This window comes from Hirundo rustica, chromosome Z (assembly GCF_015227805.2).
Source record: "Hirundo rustica isolate bHirRus1 chromosome Z, bHirRus1.pri.v3, whole genome shotgun sequence".
Taxonomy (NCBI): domain Eukaryota; kingdom Metazoa; phylum Chordata; class Aves; order Passeriformes; family Hirundinidae; genus Hirundo; species Hirundo rustica.
The window spans coordinates 40611732-40628553 of NC_053488.1; the positions used below are offsets into that span (position 1 = coordinate 40611732).

Genomic DNA, 16822 nt, shown 5'->3' on the forward strand with positions numbered 1-16822 from the left:
TTCAAGATTATATCAAAATGGTAATATAAATTTCTTGGAGCCTATGCAAGGCCCACAAAAGCTTTTATTTTAGGATTTCAGTAACTACATTTCTCTTAGAGGAAAAAATCCCTCTGCTTTCAGCATATCTGTTCCCCTTCTTATACTTGCATTTAATGCTTATCATTAACAGCTGCTGTGTATAACTGTTTACTCTATTTTGTTAGCATGGTATCCAAGGAAATGATGTCTCTGTGACAGTACATTCTGGTTTTATGTCCTTCCTTTCCCTCACTAATAACTTCTGAAATTGCTGGCCAATTTTTGTCAAGGAGTAGAGGTCTTGGAAAATTCCTTAGCAAGATCATGAAAACAGGCAGCTGGAGAGAGGATGAAGACTAACCAGACACCAAACTGAGCTCAGCTCAAGGCTCATAAGCAGAGAAAACCATACTGTGCTATTACCACCACACTTTACTTGTGTATTCCTCTCTTCATATTTTACATATTTTACATATTTTATTTTAATATAATTTCATTATATTAGCTTTAACAACCCACTGTCTCTTTCTTGTTTGATATCCAAGGTCCATGAAAATAGTGAAAAGAACAGGCTGAGCCCAGAACAACTTGGCTGAAGACTTTGGAAGTTATTTACACACAAGCAAATTCAATCAGAATTTTATGGGTGAAACATCCCAAAATTTCATCTCCAAAGTTGACATACTTCAGTGATTCACTAACAAACTCTTCTGCTGTCTAATAACACCAGGGTTTTGATAAATTGTCATTGGAGCAGAAACACCATAAGGACTCACTACATAAAATAAAAAATAATATTAGTAACAACAACAGTGTAATGCCATCTAATACTTATGTAAGGCACTCCACAGAGTCCCACAGCATCTGACATATTTTAACAGATACTTACAATAGATTAGGACACTGTATGGAGTAAGTAATAGTACTAGAGTGAAATAAGGAAAAAAGCTGCATAAAGAGAAGAGAGAGGACTTTGTCAGAGTCACTTGGCGGTTCATCGGGGACAGCTACAGAATACAGGTTTAGGCATCTCAAATATTCTTGAAGCATTTGCTAAAATGAAGACTAATTTGGCAAGATACCGCAATTACCTTTGTCTCTGACACTGACTCATTACGTATACTTGGTTTTAAGAATTGGCTAAGAAGTTTTTACAACACGTCATTTATACAATGGTCTGTTCGATACACTACAGCCATAAAATACTCTTAAATTAACAGACTTTAATGACTAACTGTTGCTGGTCTTTTACAGAGCTGCTGGCTCTCTTTCACCCAAGCTAGCTTGAGACTGCGACAGACAGGAAAACTCCTCTGGGTCCTAAAATCCTGGGGAGTGGCGGAGGGGCTTTTTCCTCTTATAACAAGAGAGAGAGAGACTCCACATCAGTGGCGGAGGAAAGGAGTCAGACTTGATGAGAGGGCGAATCCAAGGCCTTGTGGTCTGGGCTTACATGCAGGGGAGGGGCTAAAGGAGGGGACAAACCAACACCCAATGAGGTGGGAGTGGAACAGGGTTGGAGGGACATTCAAAGAAACCAATGGGGAACATTAAGGGAGGAACCTCCTTGGCTCTTGCCCTATCATTCGATGTCTTTACCTGAACTCTCCGGAAGATAGGAGGAACAACCAAATGACAGACAGGGCCCGTAGGAGGGGACTGGGAGGAGTGTGGAAGGATTGACAGGGAAGAAGGGCAGGGACAGACCTCGGGACATAACATTTTCCAGGGGAACAGGGGAGTACAGAACAAACCATTATAACATAAAACCCAATATAAAAATGAAATACAATACAAAACCAAATAACACACAGCAACAACTGACCCAGAACGCCAATATCCGTGTCTTTCAGATATTTTTTCAATGCTCTTGTACACTGAATTTTTAGTGAAATGAGCTTTCATAACCTTCACCTTTTGATCTGTGGCCAGCTTTGTAACTAAAGGAAAACCCAAAACCAAAGACCAACCAGCCAAGAAAACCTGTTTGCATCTTGAGAAAGAGGGAGAGCTGTAATAAGTAATGAGAGAAACAACCAGATGTCTTGCTAAGTAATGTCCAGTGTACAGCAAGCAATCATTTCAACCTTCTTACTCTAAAAAATAATACAGCACAAGCATAATGCTCTCACTCTATCCAGCTGATTTCAGGAAAATGGCCTGGCAAATATAAGATGAATTTATGCCCTGAAATCAATTGAATTTTTCTTACAAGATCTAAACAATGTTTAGTCCTTCAGTAACAGCATGGACTGAGTCCTTCAGTAATAGGTCCTTCAGTAAAAGTTCAGAAATAAAACCACATAGGACTTCTTCCCCTTGTTATCATAATATTTATCAATGAGCACTGTCAGCATACATTAGGCAAATGAACGTGCATGCCAGACACCTTACAGAACCACAGCATTGCAGAGCAATTTAAAAGAATTCTGATGGATAGGATAAGGATTTTAACAAGTGGAACTTATTTTTTTTTACACAAGAGGAGGGGTAAACAAAGTTGGATGGGATGCAGCATTTTCTGCATTATTTTTTTAAAATTCCTTGCCTGTTTTGACATTTGCACTCTCATAGTCTGAGCCTTTCTCAGGATTTTGCAGCAGTAAAAGGCATTTTAGAGAGGCGACAGCTTAAATTTTACAAGGTCAGTTAGAAGGGAAAGGGAAATGTGTGTGATTTTTCCAATGTCATTTCTATGCAGGAGAGGAGCCCAGCTGTACATTGCCATTATCCTCAGCCGTTGATTTATAGCTGTTCATATATTCAATGCAGTTTCATGTGGGAAAGAAGTAGAAACTCTTATTTACTAATTTTTAAAGGCAAGGCACTCCTTTAAAGAGGCCCAATAAGGTCTCCTCTAACTAGATGTTCACACTGTAAATTTTTGCTCCTAAAACTGCTTTCAAGTTTTATGGGCAACCTGAAATCCAGATGAAGTTTGCTGAAAAAATGACAGGCAAAGCTTGGAAATGTCAATAGAATATCAGATTGCAGGCTCTCTGCAAGTGGCATGAATTCAAGTGCACACACATGGCAAAAAAGTGCATATGGCTTTCGGGAAAATGTCTCTTGCTGATTTGTATTCTGATTTAATCATAAGAAGACAGAGAGCATAGCCTTGAACAAGAATCAGACTTGCTGAATTATTACCCAGAATTTTTGTCTCATCCATTGGTGCTCATTCACTAAGAAGAGGCCTTGTGCTAGGTCTTGAGGGAGAGCAAGGATGCAGAAAGCTGGCTTTGGGTCCAGCAGGCCAATTTGTAACAAATTGGAATCTCTTTTGGAGGATGCAATAAAGTTGCTCACTTCCAGTTGTTCCTCTTCGCCCCTAAATGCTCTTCGCAAACTTTGAGTCTTGACCACTTTACGCTACGCAAGTAATGCAGTTTGAGGAAACAGCAAGCACGCTGACTGAAGATCTGAAATGTGGGTTGCATCTTGCGTGCAGTTTTAGAGGACATTTGTCTCCATGACAGAAGAAAGGAGGAAGGAGTGCCTTTTTTCTTGCCTTCTTCTAAGCTGCAGTTCTGTGTATGAAAGGGACAAAACATCCTTTGAACCTTCAACCTATAAAAGAAACTCTAGTGGCAGATGACCCTGTCATGGTCCCAGGCTGGGTGAATGGTGAAACTATAAATAAAAGGACATTGTGAGTGTAAATGCAGTGGGCAGGAAAGAAGAGAACAACAGCTGGAGCAGACACCTACAGTGACCTTCTGATTGAAGAACTCTATAAACAAAATGAGACGGTCTTAAAAAGTGTAGTGATGTTGTGACCATCTTTCTTGTGGGCAATCAGAAGGGCAGCCAAAACCAGAGTAACATAAAAACGAAGATGAAACAAGCCATTTGGACTTTCTCTGCAACTCCTTGTCTGTACAGAACTGTACGGCTGCAACCAGCTCTGTCAGCCAACAAACAAGTACTCCAGATGGCTTTCCTCTGTCTCTTTAAGAATAAGCCAATATATTTAAAAAACAATAAAACCCTCATGCTGACAAATGAAGACAAATGAATTATCTAGCGATAGCTCTTCAGAAAATTATAACAATACTGTAAGGGAGAGAGCCAAAAAACCAATTTTCAATGTTTCTTATGTCTCTCACTCTCTGTGACAAAGATTTATGATAGTCTTTGAAGATACAAGCCATTACATCTCTGTTTAAAAGTCTTAAGTGTCCTAGAAGCAAAAAGCCTAGCTTTTCAAACACTAGGACAAGTTATCGGTGTTTTATGGGGGTTTTGTTGTTGTTGTCTGGTTTTTTGTTTGTTTGTTTGTTTTTATAATGGAGTAAAAACAAATTTAAGAAACACTAAAAGTGGAACCAAGTTGGTTAATTCAATGTATTATAAGATATATCACTAAGACTTTTACATTTAACTCCTTCTGACCTCAGACCACTTGGGAATCGGATTGCTTGTCAGATAGGATAATGTGCTGTTTTATGAAATTTATCAAAAAGGTAATAAATCTGAATGAAACATGAAGTTGTTTAAGATATACAGCATTCCAGAATCACTCCCCTCTTATTTAGATAGTTTAGAGAGTTATGAAGATATTCTGAAAATCAAGGTAGCAAAATGAATGTCCAAATGGCACAAGAACTAATCTTTGTAGAAAGGTCTTTTTGAAATACTAGAGAAATATTTGAATATAAAGAGAGAAACACAATGTCTAAGATGGTGTTCATATTCAGTGGAAATTTGCAGATAGGAGAGCAAATTGAGGAGTTTACCTTAAGGGATCAGCATGACATTTTTAACAGCCTTTTAAAATGCAGAAAGGATTTGCAAAATGAGATATTTTATGCCAGTCAGTGAACTCCCTATGTTACCTGCTTATTGGAGCAGGCAGGACAAGAGGCAGCGGACACAGCTGAGCAGATTGGGAACTCAGCCTATAGCAGGGAGGACAGCTGAATGAATTAGCATCTTCACAGGTCTTTTTGGAAAAAAGGTGTATTTTGCCCTGGGCTGTGTGGGTTCCTTTTTTTGTTCACTACTTTATTCTATATTAGCAGGCATAATTTCTGTGTGGTTTCCTGCATCATCAAATCCAAATTCATTAGCTGTGTGCTCCACTAATCTAAAGTGCTACAGCTGTATTTTTATTGTATCTAAGGATAACACACCTTAATTTCCATTAAAAAAATATTAGTTTCTAATTTCAAAAAAAACCACAAAAGCCCCATGAACAAATAAACAAACAAACAAAAAAGCCAACCAAACAAAAGAAACCCCCACAAACCAACCCTAAAACAGCCCATCAAAACAAATAAACAGTAAAAATCCCTACCAAACCAAACAAACCCCAACCACACTTGTGATGAAGAATTCTACATCTTGCAGAAGGGGTGGCTTTGTTTGTTTGGTTGGTTTTTTTAGCTTTAACAACAAGATGGTACAGATCCTGAACATAAAAATGGATCCTAAGATATAATTTTGCAAACAGGACCTAACTCTGCCTGTACAGCTTGCTTAGGAAATATAAGCAGAAAAAATGAAACACTACTGCAGTTAGTAGCATTCCATTATTTCTAATCCCCTGGTATTGTGCTTTGATCAATGTTTCACAACCGCAGTACTAAATGTGTTATGTGAGCACTATACCTGGGGTCATGATTCTGTCTACCCTCTGTAACACCTACATTGGTATTTTTTATCTCATTTTAAAAGAGCTTTCTAGTCTGAATGAATGGAAATCCAGTTTTCAGTTCCAGTGTGTCTTTAGAGAAATGTTTTTCTTACTGTGGATTTCTGCCAGTTCCAGCTCTGAGTGCTGTCCTCAGGCACACCTGCGGCCCACAGAATTTGGAAAGCTAAACTTTGAGATGTCTGTAACTACCCACAGTTTAGATTATTTTAATTCATAGCACTCAGTATCCAAACAGATGTGGCAGTATTATTCAGCAAATAATACAATCAGTTTGATAACTATGCAAGGCTTTTCAATATAATGTCCTTTGACTGCAAAAAAAAATATGGTGTACATATTAAAAAAAAGGAAACAAGAGTAATGTGTCCAGAGCTCCCTGCTGATTTCAGTGCCTCCACATCAGATACTCTATGCTTTTCATAGCTGTATTTTTCTCTCTTTTCTTTTGTTTGTGCTATCTACTTGTTAAGATATTCATTTCCAGTCTGACACAATAAATAGCAGATGGCTCACTCTGGACTTCAGCCAAAACTTGCTGAAAACAATTGAAAGACCTCACTGGGATTTGCCACCAATTTCAGAAAGCTGGGGGAAAGGCTATGCCCACAACCAGGTGGAACAGTGTCTAAACGTCGTCAGTGTAGCTTGACTTCTGGGGTCACACCACACACATCCCCACACTTTGGATTACATGGTATCATGGGTTGGCACAATATTGTTTTCTGGATATGGAGAAATGTAAAGTGTTTTGCCCTGCCCTGACCGTAGAGTGGGGTGGGGGGGTGGGGAAGGACAGGGACCTATCAAAAAGCTGGCTGAGATATTGGCAGCTAAGGTGACCAATGAGAAGTGTCGATGCGACTTTGGAGGGGACATTTAAATAAATCTGCTGCTGACTGCCCTCACTCTCACTTCAGGGATCTGCCATGAGGTAACATCGGAGGCGGCCGGGCCAGCCCCAGATCAGGCCTTGCTGCCCCTCTGGGCGGCTGGGCCAGGCCTGGCTGGGCCCCTGAAAGCCACTGCCCTCACAGGGAGGGCCTGGGCCAGCAAAGCCCCTTTCTCCTGCTTGCTGGCAGTGCTGGCCATGTGCTTGGACCACGGCAGAAGGGGCCAAAACGTGGCCCAGCTTAATCACCGCTGGCAGCGGAGAAAGAAAGCCTGCAGCTCCATAACAACTCTGAGCTGAGCCGCCCTGGATGAGACCGAGGGGTGGCAAAAAGAACATCTACCAGCTTCCTCCATCAGCACAGCTTTGCATTTTCTTCAGCTCCTGCAGCCTTGTGTAGCCTTTGCAAGCCCGAATGGATTTAACCCTTTTCTAGTAACATGGAACTTTTAAAGCACAATTCTTCCTTAAAAGAAAGAAGAAAGAAAACAAAGAGTACTCGAACAGATACTGAATGAAGTCAGTTAGATGAGAAGTGAAAGAACTAATGTTATTGGAAAAGGATTGAAGAAGTGGACATTTTTAACCGGACTTCTCTAAGGTGAATTATGGAGAAATGAACTGTTCTTTGAAGCATCTTAGTATTGCTGGGTAGAATGAAATTCTAATCAAAATTAAGGACTGATGTAATTGAGATTTATTTAGGAACTTTATTCAGAAACTTTAAAGCCCCCCTCCTGGGTTAAAAGGAGGTCCCAGCCTTTGAGACAAAGATGATTTTAGACTAGAAGAAGTATTCTTAAATAGTACCCCAGATACACTGAGAAGCTTTGCTGATAGAACATCACAGTCTGTAAAAACTGCGGGCGGTAGCAGATGTGTGACATTGGGAGCACTGGACTATTTTCTCTTGAGGCAAACGTCTTCATAAAAAGATCGTAGAAGGACTCTTCTCCTAGAGTAATGAGTGGTTATGTCTAAATAGTGAAACTGACTGAAAAGCCTAAGTTGTGTCTTTCTATGTTGTTCAATAAGAAAGTTAATAGTTTGTAAGAGGAAAGAAGTGTGTTCTAAAGTATCATTCTGTTTTAGTTTAAGTTATTCTTTTTCTCAACTTTTTTTCTCATTCTTTTAATCTGTTAATAAAACTATTTTTGTTAATTTTTAAGCTTAAGCCTGCTTTGCTTTTTTTCTCCTAATCTCTCCCTCCCACAAAAAGAAAATTAATACTGGAACCCCTACACATGGACAACACTGCTGCTGTCAGTGAAGCTTGAAGCTCCCAGTGAACAAGTGAAAAGCATTGGTGTGTTAGACGGCTGCTGATGGCAAAAGAAGAGCGTGACTCTCTGGCTTCGGGTTGGATATTTCTGCTTTTATTCTTAAGTCCTGCTTTGGTTGCTGGAGACCTTTCCCGGGGACAGCCCATGCCAGAGACCCCTGGCACCTCCCCTGTCGTGGCTTTTTCCCCCAGGGGGCAGGGCCCATAGGCGAGACCCAGAGGCACCACCCAATCAGTGCTGAGTGGGAGGAAACAGGATTAGGTTTGAGGGGGATGGGCACTGCTGGGCAAGGACAGATAGAAAAGAACATTACAAATCCGATGAAATATAAACCCAATTAATGCATTATAACAGGTGTGGGCAGAAGGTGTAGAAGTTTTTGCTGGACAGACAAGTCCTCCACAGTGCAGTGCAGTATGGTCTCTGTTAGGAAGGTGTCCAGCAGGTAGCCTTGTAATTATGCATAGTGGGGAGGAATTTACAATTTTCCTTGTCAGATACCCCCTCCTCTCCAAGAGAAAACTAGTCTATCCAGACCCCCACCCTCCAAAAAAAAAAGAAAAAAAAAGAAAAGAAAAGAAAAGAAAAAAAAAAAAAAAAAAAAATAAAATAAAAAGGAATTATGATAGATAGACAATTTCTGGGTCCATTCCTTGATTTTAGTAGCTGCAGGTTGAAAATTTACAGACTTTTTCACCCAAGTCTGCCGCATCCCTGATACATGTGCTGCTCTCTTAGATAAGTATCCTGGACCTGCTACCCCATTGGACTCAGCAACTAAGCTTTCTTAAAGGTAAGTCTTTCCAGCTTGTATAGATATAGTCATGGGTGACATACTTCAAAACATGTAAATCAAGGAATCTGCTGGATAGAAGCCATGTATAGGAAAAAGACAGTGGAAAGAATGATTTTCATTATAGCAATCTGTAAAGTTAATGGAGGATAAAGACTCATTTGACTCCTAAGTAAGTCAATCTTAAAGTATTTATACAAGACCTTCACCAGGATTAATGGTTAATTTCCTTTGAAGAAAAGAACGGGAGCATTAATTCTAAAGGCACTCTTTTTAACTGTTTCACCAAGAGCCAAATCTAATTTGGAAGCCTTAAAAAACCAACCAACCAAAACCCCAAACTTGTACTTTGATTTGTCTGTATTTACAGATTTTTAGGGGCAGATAAAGGCAGTGAAGAGCACACATTCACATTTTTTTTTAGCCCATCACATTCTTTGAAAGAAAGCATATATTTTTAGAGTGATCCATGTCTATAAGGGGCCAAGGTACACAGTAATATAAAAAAGTTTTTAGTATTGAAGCAATACTTGGAGGTACAACTGTAGCAATATCCAGCACCCTGCTGTGCAAGGTGCCACGGGAAAATCCCTGTAAAGCCAGCCTCGTAAATGGGAGCATAAGATTGAGACAAATGTTTACAAAATTCAGTTTTTCAAAAGTTCTCCTTTCATCACTATAGTTAGTCCACTTCTTGCCAGGTACAAGAGATTAATATAGAACTGTTAGGAAACAGTAAGGTGATAAGAATCTTTAAATTTTTTACAGTTTTGTAAAAAGAGCAATAATGAATTTTTAAAATTGTTTTCATTCACCTGTTGCTTGCCTAACAGATAAAAAAGAGATGCTAAAACCAGACCAAAAATAATCAGTCTTCTAGAGACTTTCAAAATATTTCCTTCAGTGTATAATCTTGGACCCTTACAAGAAAAATACACTGGACAATAAACAAATCCCAATAATATGAAAAAAAAGAAAAAATGGAGACAACTTCAAATGAATGAAAGTCTTCAGAGAGTGAAAACCACATGAAATTTCTCAGAAACACAATTTTATTTTAATTTTTATTAGGGTTTGGGAGCCTAGTCATGTTGTTGGCTTTCCAGTCATTTTACAGCCTCATCTTCCATCATCATACTTTTTTTTCCTGAGGAAGTACATTAAGCCTATTGAATTGAAGGTCCAACAGCTAGAAAATATTTGGACTTTATTAATTTTTATTTCATATAAATTAAATCTGATGCAGGTTAGAGGGATAAATTTTAACTTTTTTTTCTTATTTTTTAAAATTAGATTCAAATTTAAAAGAAAAAGATATAAAGAAATCAAAGAAAAAAGGTGAATTATATACATAAACACTCAAAATAGAATCACAAAAATGTACAACTGCCAAGATGTTGGCAATAGCTGGAATTCTAGAGCTGCAAATACTATTTAACATAACAATCCATTTGTAATCAGTCTGGTATCACCATGTGAATAAGTGTAGAACAAATAGAGAATTTTTTTCCTGTTTTTCTGAAGCCTCCCATTCCCATCAGATTTTTGGGCAAAGTCAGGGAAAAGATCATGGCTCCAGTTTTTGAAATTATGTTATTAACTATTTTCAGCTGAGCTGAGTGTATAAAGAAAGATAAAACTAAAACTAGAAAAATGCCTGTGAGAGAAAGGAGAAATAGAGCTAAATTAGCCACCACAAAACATAAAGCTCATGTTATCTGAAAGAACCTTCAGATTTACTTAGAAGAGAGAACTGCCAAAGGCCATCCACTGAAGTTCCATTCATTTCTATCGCTGACTCCCTGCAACACTTTCATCTTAAAAATATTAGAGGAAACAGTTTGCCCTGTTGGGCTCTCATGAAACAATGCAAAGAATGTTGAGAAATAAGGACCTTTCTTCAAAAATTTTCTCCACCAAGAGTATAAGGGGATGATGCCCTGCTAAAGGCATCAGACACAACCATCTGCATTTTCAGCCTTTCTCACAATATTGTGTTGTGGAGCTCCTCTAACATAATTGATCAGGTCTCCAAAGACACCTGTGCAGACTTGGGTACTTTGAGGTTTCTAAAGTCTGCTTTAAATACTCCACTTGAAGCTGTCAGGTAGAGAACTATAATTGCATACCTATTATACACTGGGCTTCTCAGTATCATATCAGCTTTGTCTCTGTATTTCATTTTATAGAAAAACCCCTCCTAAAATGTAACTATAAAAGGATTCTTACTACTAAGGTTGCATTGTATTTCACCTAAAAGCACATATTTAGGGCAATCTTATAAAAGCGTTACCTAGCCGGTGAGAGGAACCTCTCTTTCTGCTATGCACCAGACTAATCAGAAGTATAAGGCATGTATCAAGGCAAAGAGGGCCATACACCTGACTTGCCTATTTTGATTCCTCACCCACATAGAAAATGTGAATTCTTCCCAGAAACAGGTTTTGTAGGACACTATAATTACCATGAGATATAGAGAGACCCTCAAGCAAACGAAAAGAATTGTGCGTGGAATTCCCTGGCCACCTGCAGGAAAGATTAAATCTGGCCTAATATTTCAAATGATGTTAACTTTTAGTGTTGATGTCTTTAGCACAAAGAATTTTCCTAATATACAAAGCCTTTGATGTTAAAGAATGGTGTTTCCCTTCGCAATAAAGAGCAAGTACTGGCTCCCAGCACTGTGTAATAGGAAGCTGCATATGTTAGGAAATCCTGACTCCCAGTGGCAGAGAACTAAAATGCTCCTAAGACTGTCCATGTAAGATCATTATTATGAACTCCAGCCATAACATATCATGAAAACTAAACATTTAGAAATAGGACAATGATAAAGAAAATTCAAGCAGAATCATCACTCTGGAATCTGAAAAATGCATGATTAAAAAGTTTAAACCAACATTAAATGAGTATTAAGTCCCTCTGCATTTTCTAGCATGTTTTTACAGCTCAATCTGAATTTATTTTTTAAACAATAAAACTTCACAAAAGGCAAAATATGTTTTAAATTTAAACTATGCATGTGTCTGCTGCATTTACCTGGACAAATTACTTTTATTCTACATAGGTCATTAGATGTAATTAAGTTAAAATCCTTAATAATGCTTTGTGGAATCTGTAGTTGCCTACAGTCATTTTCTGCTTCCTAGAAAAGAGATCCTTTTCTCTTCCCTGGGATTGTACTGAAATGATCTGTGTTTCACCTTTCGTCTTGCTTTAACTGGGATTCAGAACCATAAGGTCCCTATGAATCAAAAACTCATTAATTCTAAGTATGATTCAAGTATTTCAACCCTAGTTTTAGTCTAGCAGACCAGATTTGAGGAGCTGTTAAATTAGGAAATGAAAGCATCTCAAATGAATGAAGCCTGTCCCAAAATGGTCTGCTGAAACACTAATTGAACACAAGCACTGGCCTGACTAATAAGAGAGTGATGAACAAGAGTAAAAAGAATAGTGACCATGCGAGCCAATTGCACCCTGCTAATGCCCTGATATCACATGAGAAGTGTGAAGAGGCCAAACCATAAATCTCAGAGTATGTCATGGTCTTGTCCACAAACCCGGTATGTCTCAGGTGCTATGTCAGTAATAGATGACAAAGCACATCTGTGGTTACTACACCATAAAAGCAGAACAAACAAGACTACATCAATACCTGAAATCCTAATCCTTTAGTAGAGATGTGGCAGACTAGCAGCTGACTCACAGATTACTTCCTTTTGTTTCCTCTTGTAAGTCTAGTGAGTTTAAACCCTATCAGCCAAGAACTCTTGGGCGAAGTGTAACAGAAGCCTGGCTTTTTGAGTATGTATAGCAAGCTAGATCCAAAATTCCAGTACTCTGACATCACAATAGTCAATTAAAAGGTCAGGGTCTTCATCCTCAAGAAGGTCAGTTATTCAAAACAACTCATCTACTCAAAATACATGTAGAGCCTTCAGGGAAGCCTGGATATTCATTCAGAAGAGGATAAGCTCGAGTTCTATGTGTGCTTGCCTCTCAATACAAGCTTGTGAAACTAAAGGTCTGTGTCCTGGCATCAACAAAGTAGGGTTCTGAGACCTCATGGCTGCCAGGTTCTTCATACAGTCCCAAGCAGCTTTTGAGCTTAAGGGACTTTGCAGAGTCTTGTATCTAGGCATAAACCTTGGAAACAAGAGAACAGAACCTGTAGATAGTGTAATCTCTCTCTGGGCCTCAGTCTGCTGAGTTTTACCCAATGAACCACCTACTGGGATTTCCACATAAAACTGAACACAGGAAACCACATTCCACTAGCCTTCCAAAATACAAAACCTGCTCTCTTTAGATTCCTGTAGCATATGCTACCAAGTGTGGAGTCCTTACATTAGTTGTGGCTCATCACCAGCCCATGCCTGAGCTCAGGACATCAGAAAGAAATTACTCACTTGACATCAGAACTAATACTCCAGAAGATTGTACCTATCAAGCAAGGGCTGCCTTCACATCAGCACATAACACCGGTGGAACCTATACCAGAAGAACATCTGAGAATTTTGTATCCTGACATCAGAGCAGCAAGACAGCAGTGCTGAGCCAGAAACTCTGAAGGCACACAAATATTAAAACAGCAGGATCGGATTTATTTATCCACAAGCCACACACAAGTGTGTGCTTCTACTTCAGCCAGCAAGATGATGTGCCAAGCTATGAGCTCATGTGGTGTGGGCTTGGGATCTGTCCCACAGAGCAGTAGCTGAGCACAGCTTCAATCAAAGAGACCACCTGGAGAGGATGGTACATCTCAGCATGGAGAAAGATGACTCTCAGTCATCTCACAAATGCCAAAAATAATGAACAAATATTCCACAAAATCTATCCAGTTCCAGCCAAGTTTTTTAAAAAGGACAGCATTGGATTCACCCTTTCTTATGGTATAATGCAGCCATTCACATGTAACAGCTGACCATTTAAAGGGGTTTACTCTTGCATAGTCCATACCGCACAAATGAAGCAGAACAATGGCAGAGGCTCCAATCTAGAAACTGGAGCCTTTGCTCCAATCTCTGCTTTCCAACCTAGAAATTCAGGTTCTTGAAGCCTTCACATGAAAAATATCACCAGGTGCTCACACAGAAAATTAATTCAGCAAGCTGCATAAAAAAGATTCACCCAGAGACATGAAAATAATATTTAGGCATTTTTGATGCCTGCTCTCCCTGTATTGATCCCATCCCATTTCCCCTGACCTATGTATTCATCAGACCCTCCCCATTTACTTATTAATACTGCAACTCAGTAAGTAGACAAGAGGCAGCATTTCCCCTTCTCTCCCATGTTTGTTGTTGTTGTTGTTGTTGTTTTTTCACAACTATGCCAAATGTTAAACTCTAATACCTGGTATTGGTCTTTGAGCTTCCTACATTCAATATTCTTTCAAAAGTGGTTATTGTATTACCATTCCCAGTAATGGAAGTCATAAGGTATGTAGGCGTTTAAACAATGCATAATGAAAAGACTAGTGCAAAGATACCGTAAATCAAACCAAAATATTTTTTTTTCTTTTCCTGTGAAATACATTTTATTAACTGTGAGCAGAAGGCATCATATCTAAACTCTTGCATGTTACAGGATATTCTTTGTCACCTGGTCACCTCAACCCTGAAGACAGCAAATCATGATTCATTGCTGTTTACCTTCTAGAAAGCAACCTAGTTTAGAAGGAAGACACCAAAGAGAAAACGTACTGCTCAGTCACAGTCAGTAATAGCAATGTTGGTACAACACAAGGCCAGCCTGCCCTCAGTGCTGACTACCATGGGCAAATAGGAAGGTACTGATGCAGTAACTCTGTACAGCAGCGGCTACAGCACAGAGATCCTTTTCCTCCTGCAACCTCCTAGAGCTCGTGATTCTAAATTAAACTATTAATTATATATTTAATTGATGTATTTTATATATTTATATCATTTTATATATTTAGTCCCATCAATTCTAATGCAGGAAAAAGGAAACAAGCACAAGTCTACTGTTCAGGTATTTCTTAACAAGCTGCCATCAGCAACATCGGCAGTCAAGGAACTCAGGAATGCCAGCACCTGTTCATTCTTGCTTTATACTGATAACCTAAAAAGCTTAAGAAAAACATCAATGATCAGTAGGAAGAAAAAGGTGCTTGTTAAACTTTGTGTTATTTTATGAGAACGGATACTATCTTAAAAAAAAAATACTGCCAACTTGCTGCCTTTGAATATTTTAGATTAAAGTAAATCTAGTTCATTAATGTTATAATTAAGGATAGGCCAGCAATTTAGGAAAAGAACACACTGGAGCAACATCAAGAGGCACAAGAAAAGGTGCTTGCTTTGAAAACTGGAGAACATATGCTAGACATAAACTAGCAGCTTCACATATCAGAAAACTGAGGATCTGGGCAATGCCTTTAAAATAAAAGCATTTGCGGCAGAGAGAAAACATCAGAAGTAGCAAAAGGGAGAGAATTCACCAGGGTGTGAGCTCTTACCAGGCTGACTAGTTTTCTATTCTCCCCTAGTACACAAAACCTTCAGGGTCATAAACCCAAAGCTTTAGGAGAAAAGAAAAAGGAGCCAAGCAAATAGTATATATCAGAAATTGTGTTTCATTCTGAAGGAACAGGGTAAAGAAATGCAAGGAAAATTATTTCTAATTAGTAACAATCCACCACCCAATTACAAGTAGGTGAAGCAGTTTTGTTTACCTGCCCGTTCTTCCATTGACCAAAAGAAAGCCTAAGGTAAAGAACTCCAGATATATGACAAAAGGTCTTTCATAAATCTGATGCATTTTACCAGAGTACAGAAACAGATCAGACCCCCAACAAGGCTGAGCAGCTGATGCTGGAACTTGTCCATGACAAGCAAAGTTAGTGAGCTTGTATGAATCAGACACTCTCTGCATAGAAAATGCCTCTTTCCAGCACACAGTTAGTCTTTGAGCCTTGGCAGAGAAGTGAGAGGAATAATCAAGTCACATGATTTCATTTTTCCAGGAAATGTCCAGGATTTAGATTAGAATAACATCACTACATTACACCCACAATTGTAAACTATTGAGAAAATCCAAACTAAACAATGATTTCTGATGTTGGCCTTAGGGGAAAGGTTTCACTCCTTTTCTGGAAACTACACAACCCCAAAAAACTAATTTTATTGTCATTGTTTACCATTCATAGAGACCAGAGATGGTCTAAACCAAACCTTTGAAAAAGAATACTCCAGAGATCAACATTATTTCTTACAGTGAAGAGTTAAATTGAAGTCCAGACATTTCCCGAACAAATTCACACTGAAACTAGAAAAAAAAAGACTTCTCATGTTTCATTACTGACACCTTCAGACAGAAACCCACAACTGTTCAGATGTTTTACAAGCGAAGACAATGTCTGAATCACAAGGAAGGTAACACTAGCTAATCTGTAACAAGAAGATAAGAAATCATTACTGTCTTAGCTTAACAACAACCCAGTTTCCTTACACTAAAGCTGTCTTAATTTTGCCATCAGGGTTTACCTCATAAGTAAGCCCGGTCAAATAAATAAAAAAGTTTTGAATATTATATGCATGAAAGTATTTACAAGCAATCACAAATAACCAGTATTCAAGGAAAGCCTTAAATTTGAGGTTCCATTGTTTCCCACAGATAAAAATAATGCTGAATACCTCTTTTAAATTAATGCCCCCAAAATTTAAAAGAATCTCTTCTATTTTATGATGGAATCAAAACACAATCTTCCACAGCCGTCAGTCTTTTCTGGATTTCCATGTTCCATTTCTATATTTTTTTCCTGTGGTTGGTAATGAGTCTCAGATAGGTCTACAGAGCTTCATGGGCCCAATATGAGTAAATTAGATCAAAATAATGAGACGAAAATGAAAATAAAATCTTAAGAATGTGAAGAATTCTTCATTGAGTCCAGTCTAAATTTTTTTCTGAGGTAAGTTTTTTTTGCCTCTCTGACTTCCACAGGAATCATTGCCAAAACTTTACACAGTGAATGGGTAGAAAGTTCCTTGGGTGACCACATTTTCTCACTTCCCTACAGCCAGGTCACTGCTAAAAAATCCCCACAAAATTTAGAGCATGAACAGATGAATGTAGAGGACAATATTGTTTTCTGGTCCAGTAATTATTTTTCTTCTATTTTGTTTCCTTGTAAATATACCCTGATACCT

At 38.5% G+C, this 16822-nt stretch overlaps 1 protein-coding gene across 1 annotated transcript; it reads right to left on the minus strand.

The window, feature by feature from the left end:
• Positions 1-633: 633 nt before the first annotated feature.
• HSD17B3 (hydroxysteroid 17-beta dehydrogenase 3) lies at positions 634-15502 on the minus strand. Its single transcript, XM_040090983.1, is given in 5 exon segments — positions 634-740; positions 743-796; positions 1847-1880; positions 1882-1961; positions 15349-15502. Coding segments are annotated over 5 exon segments (429 nt in total).
• Between the last annotated feature and the right edge of the window lie 1320 nt (positions 15503-16822).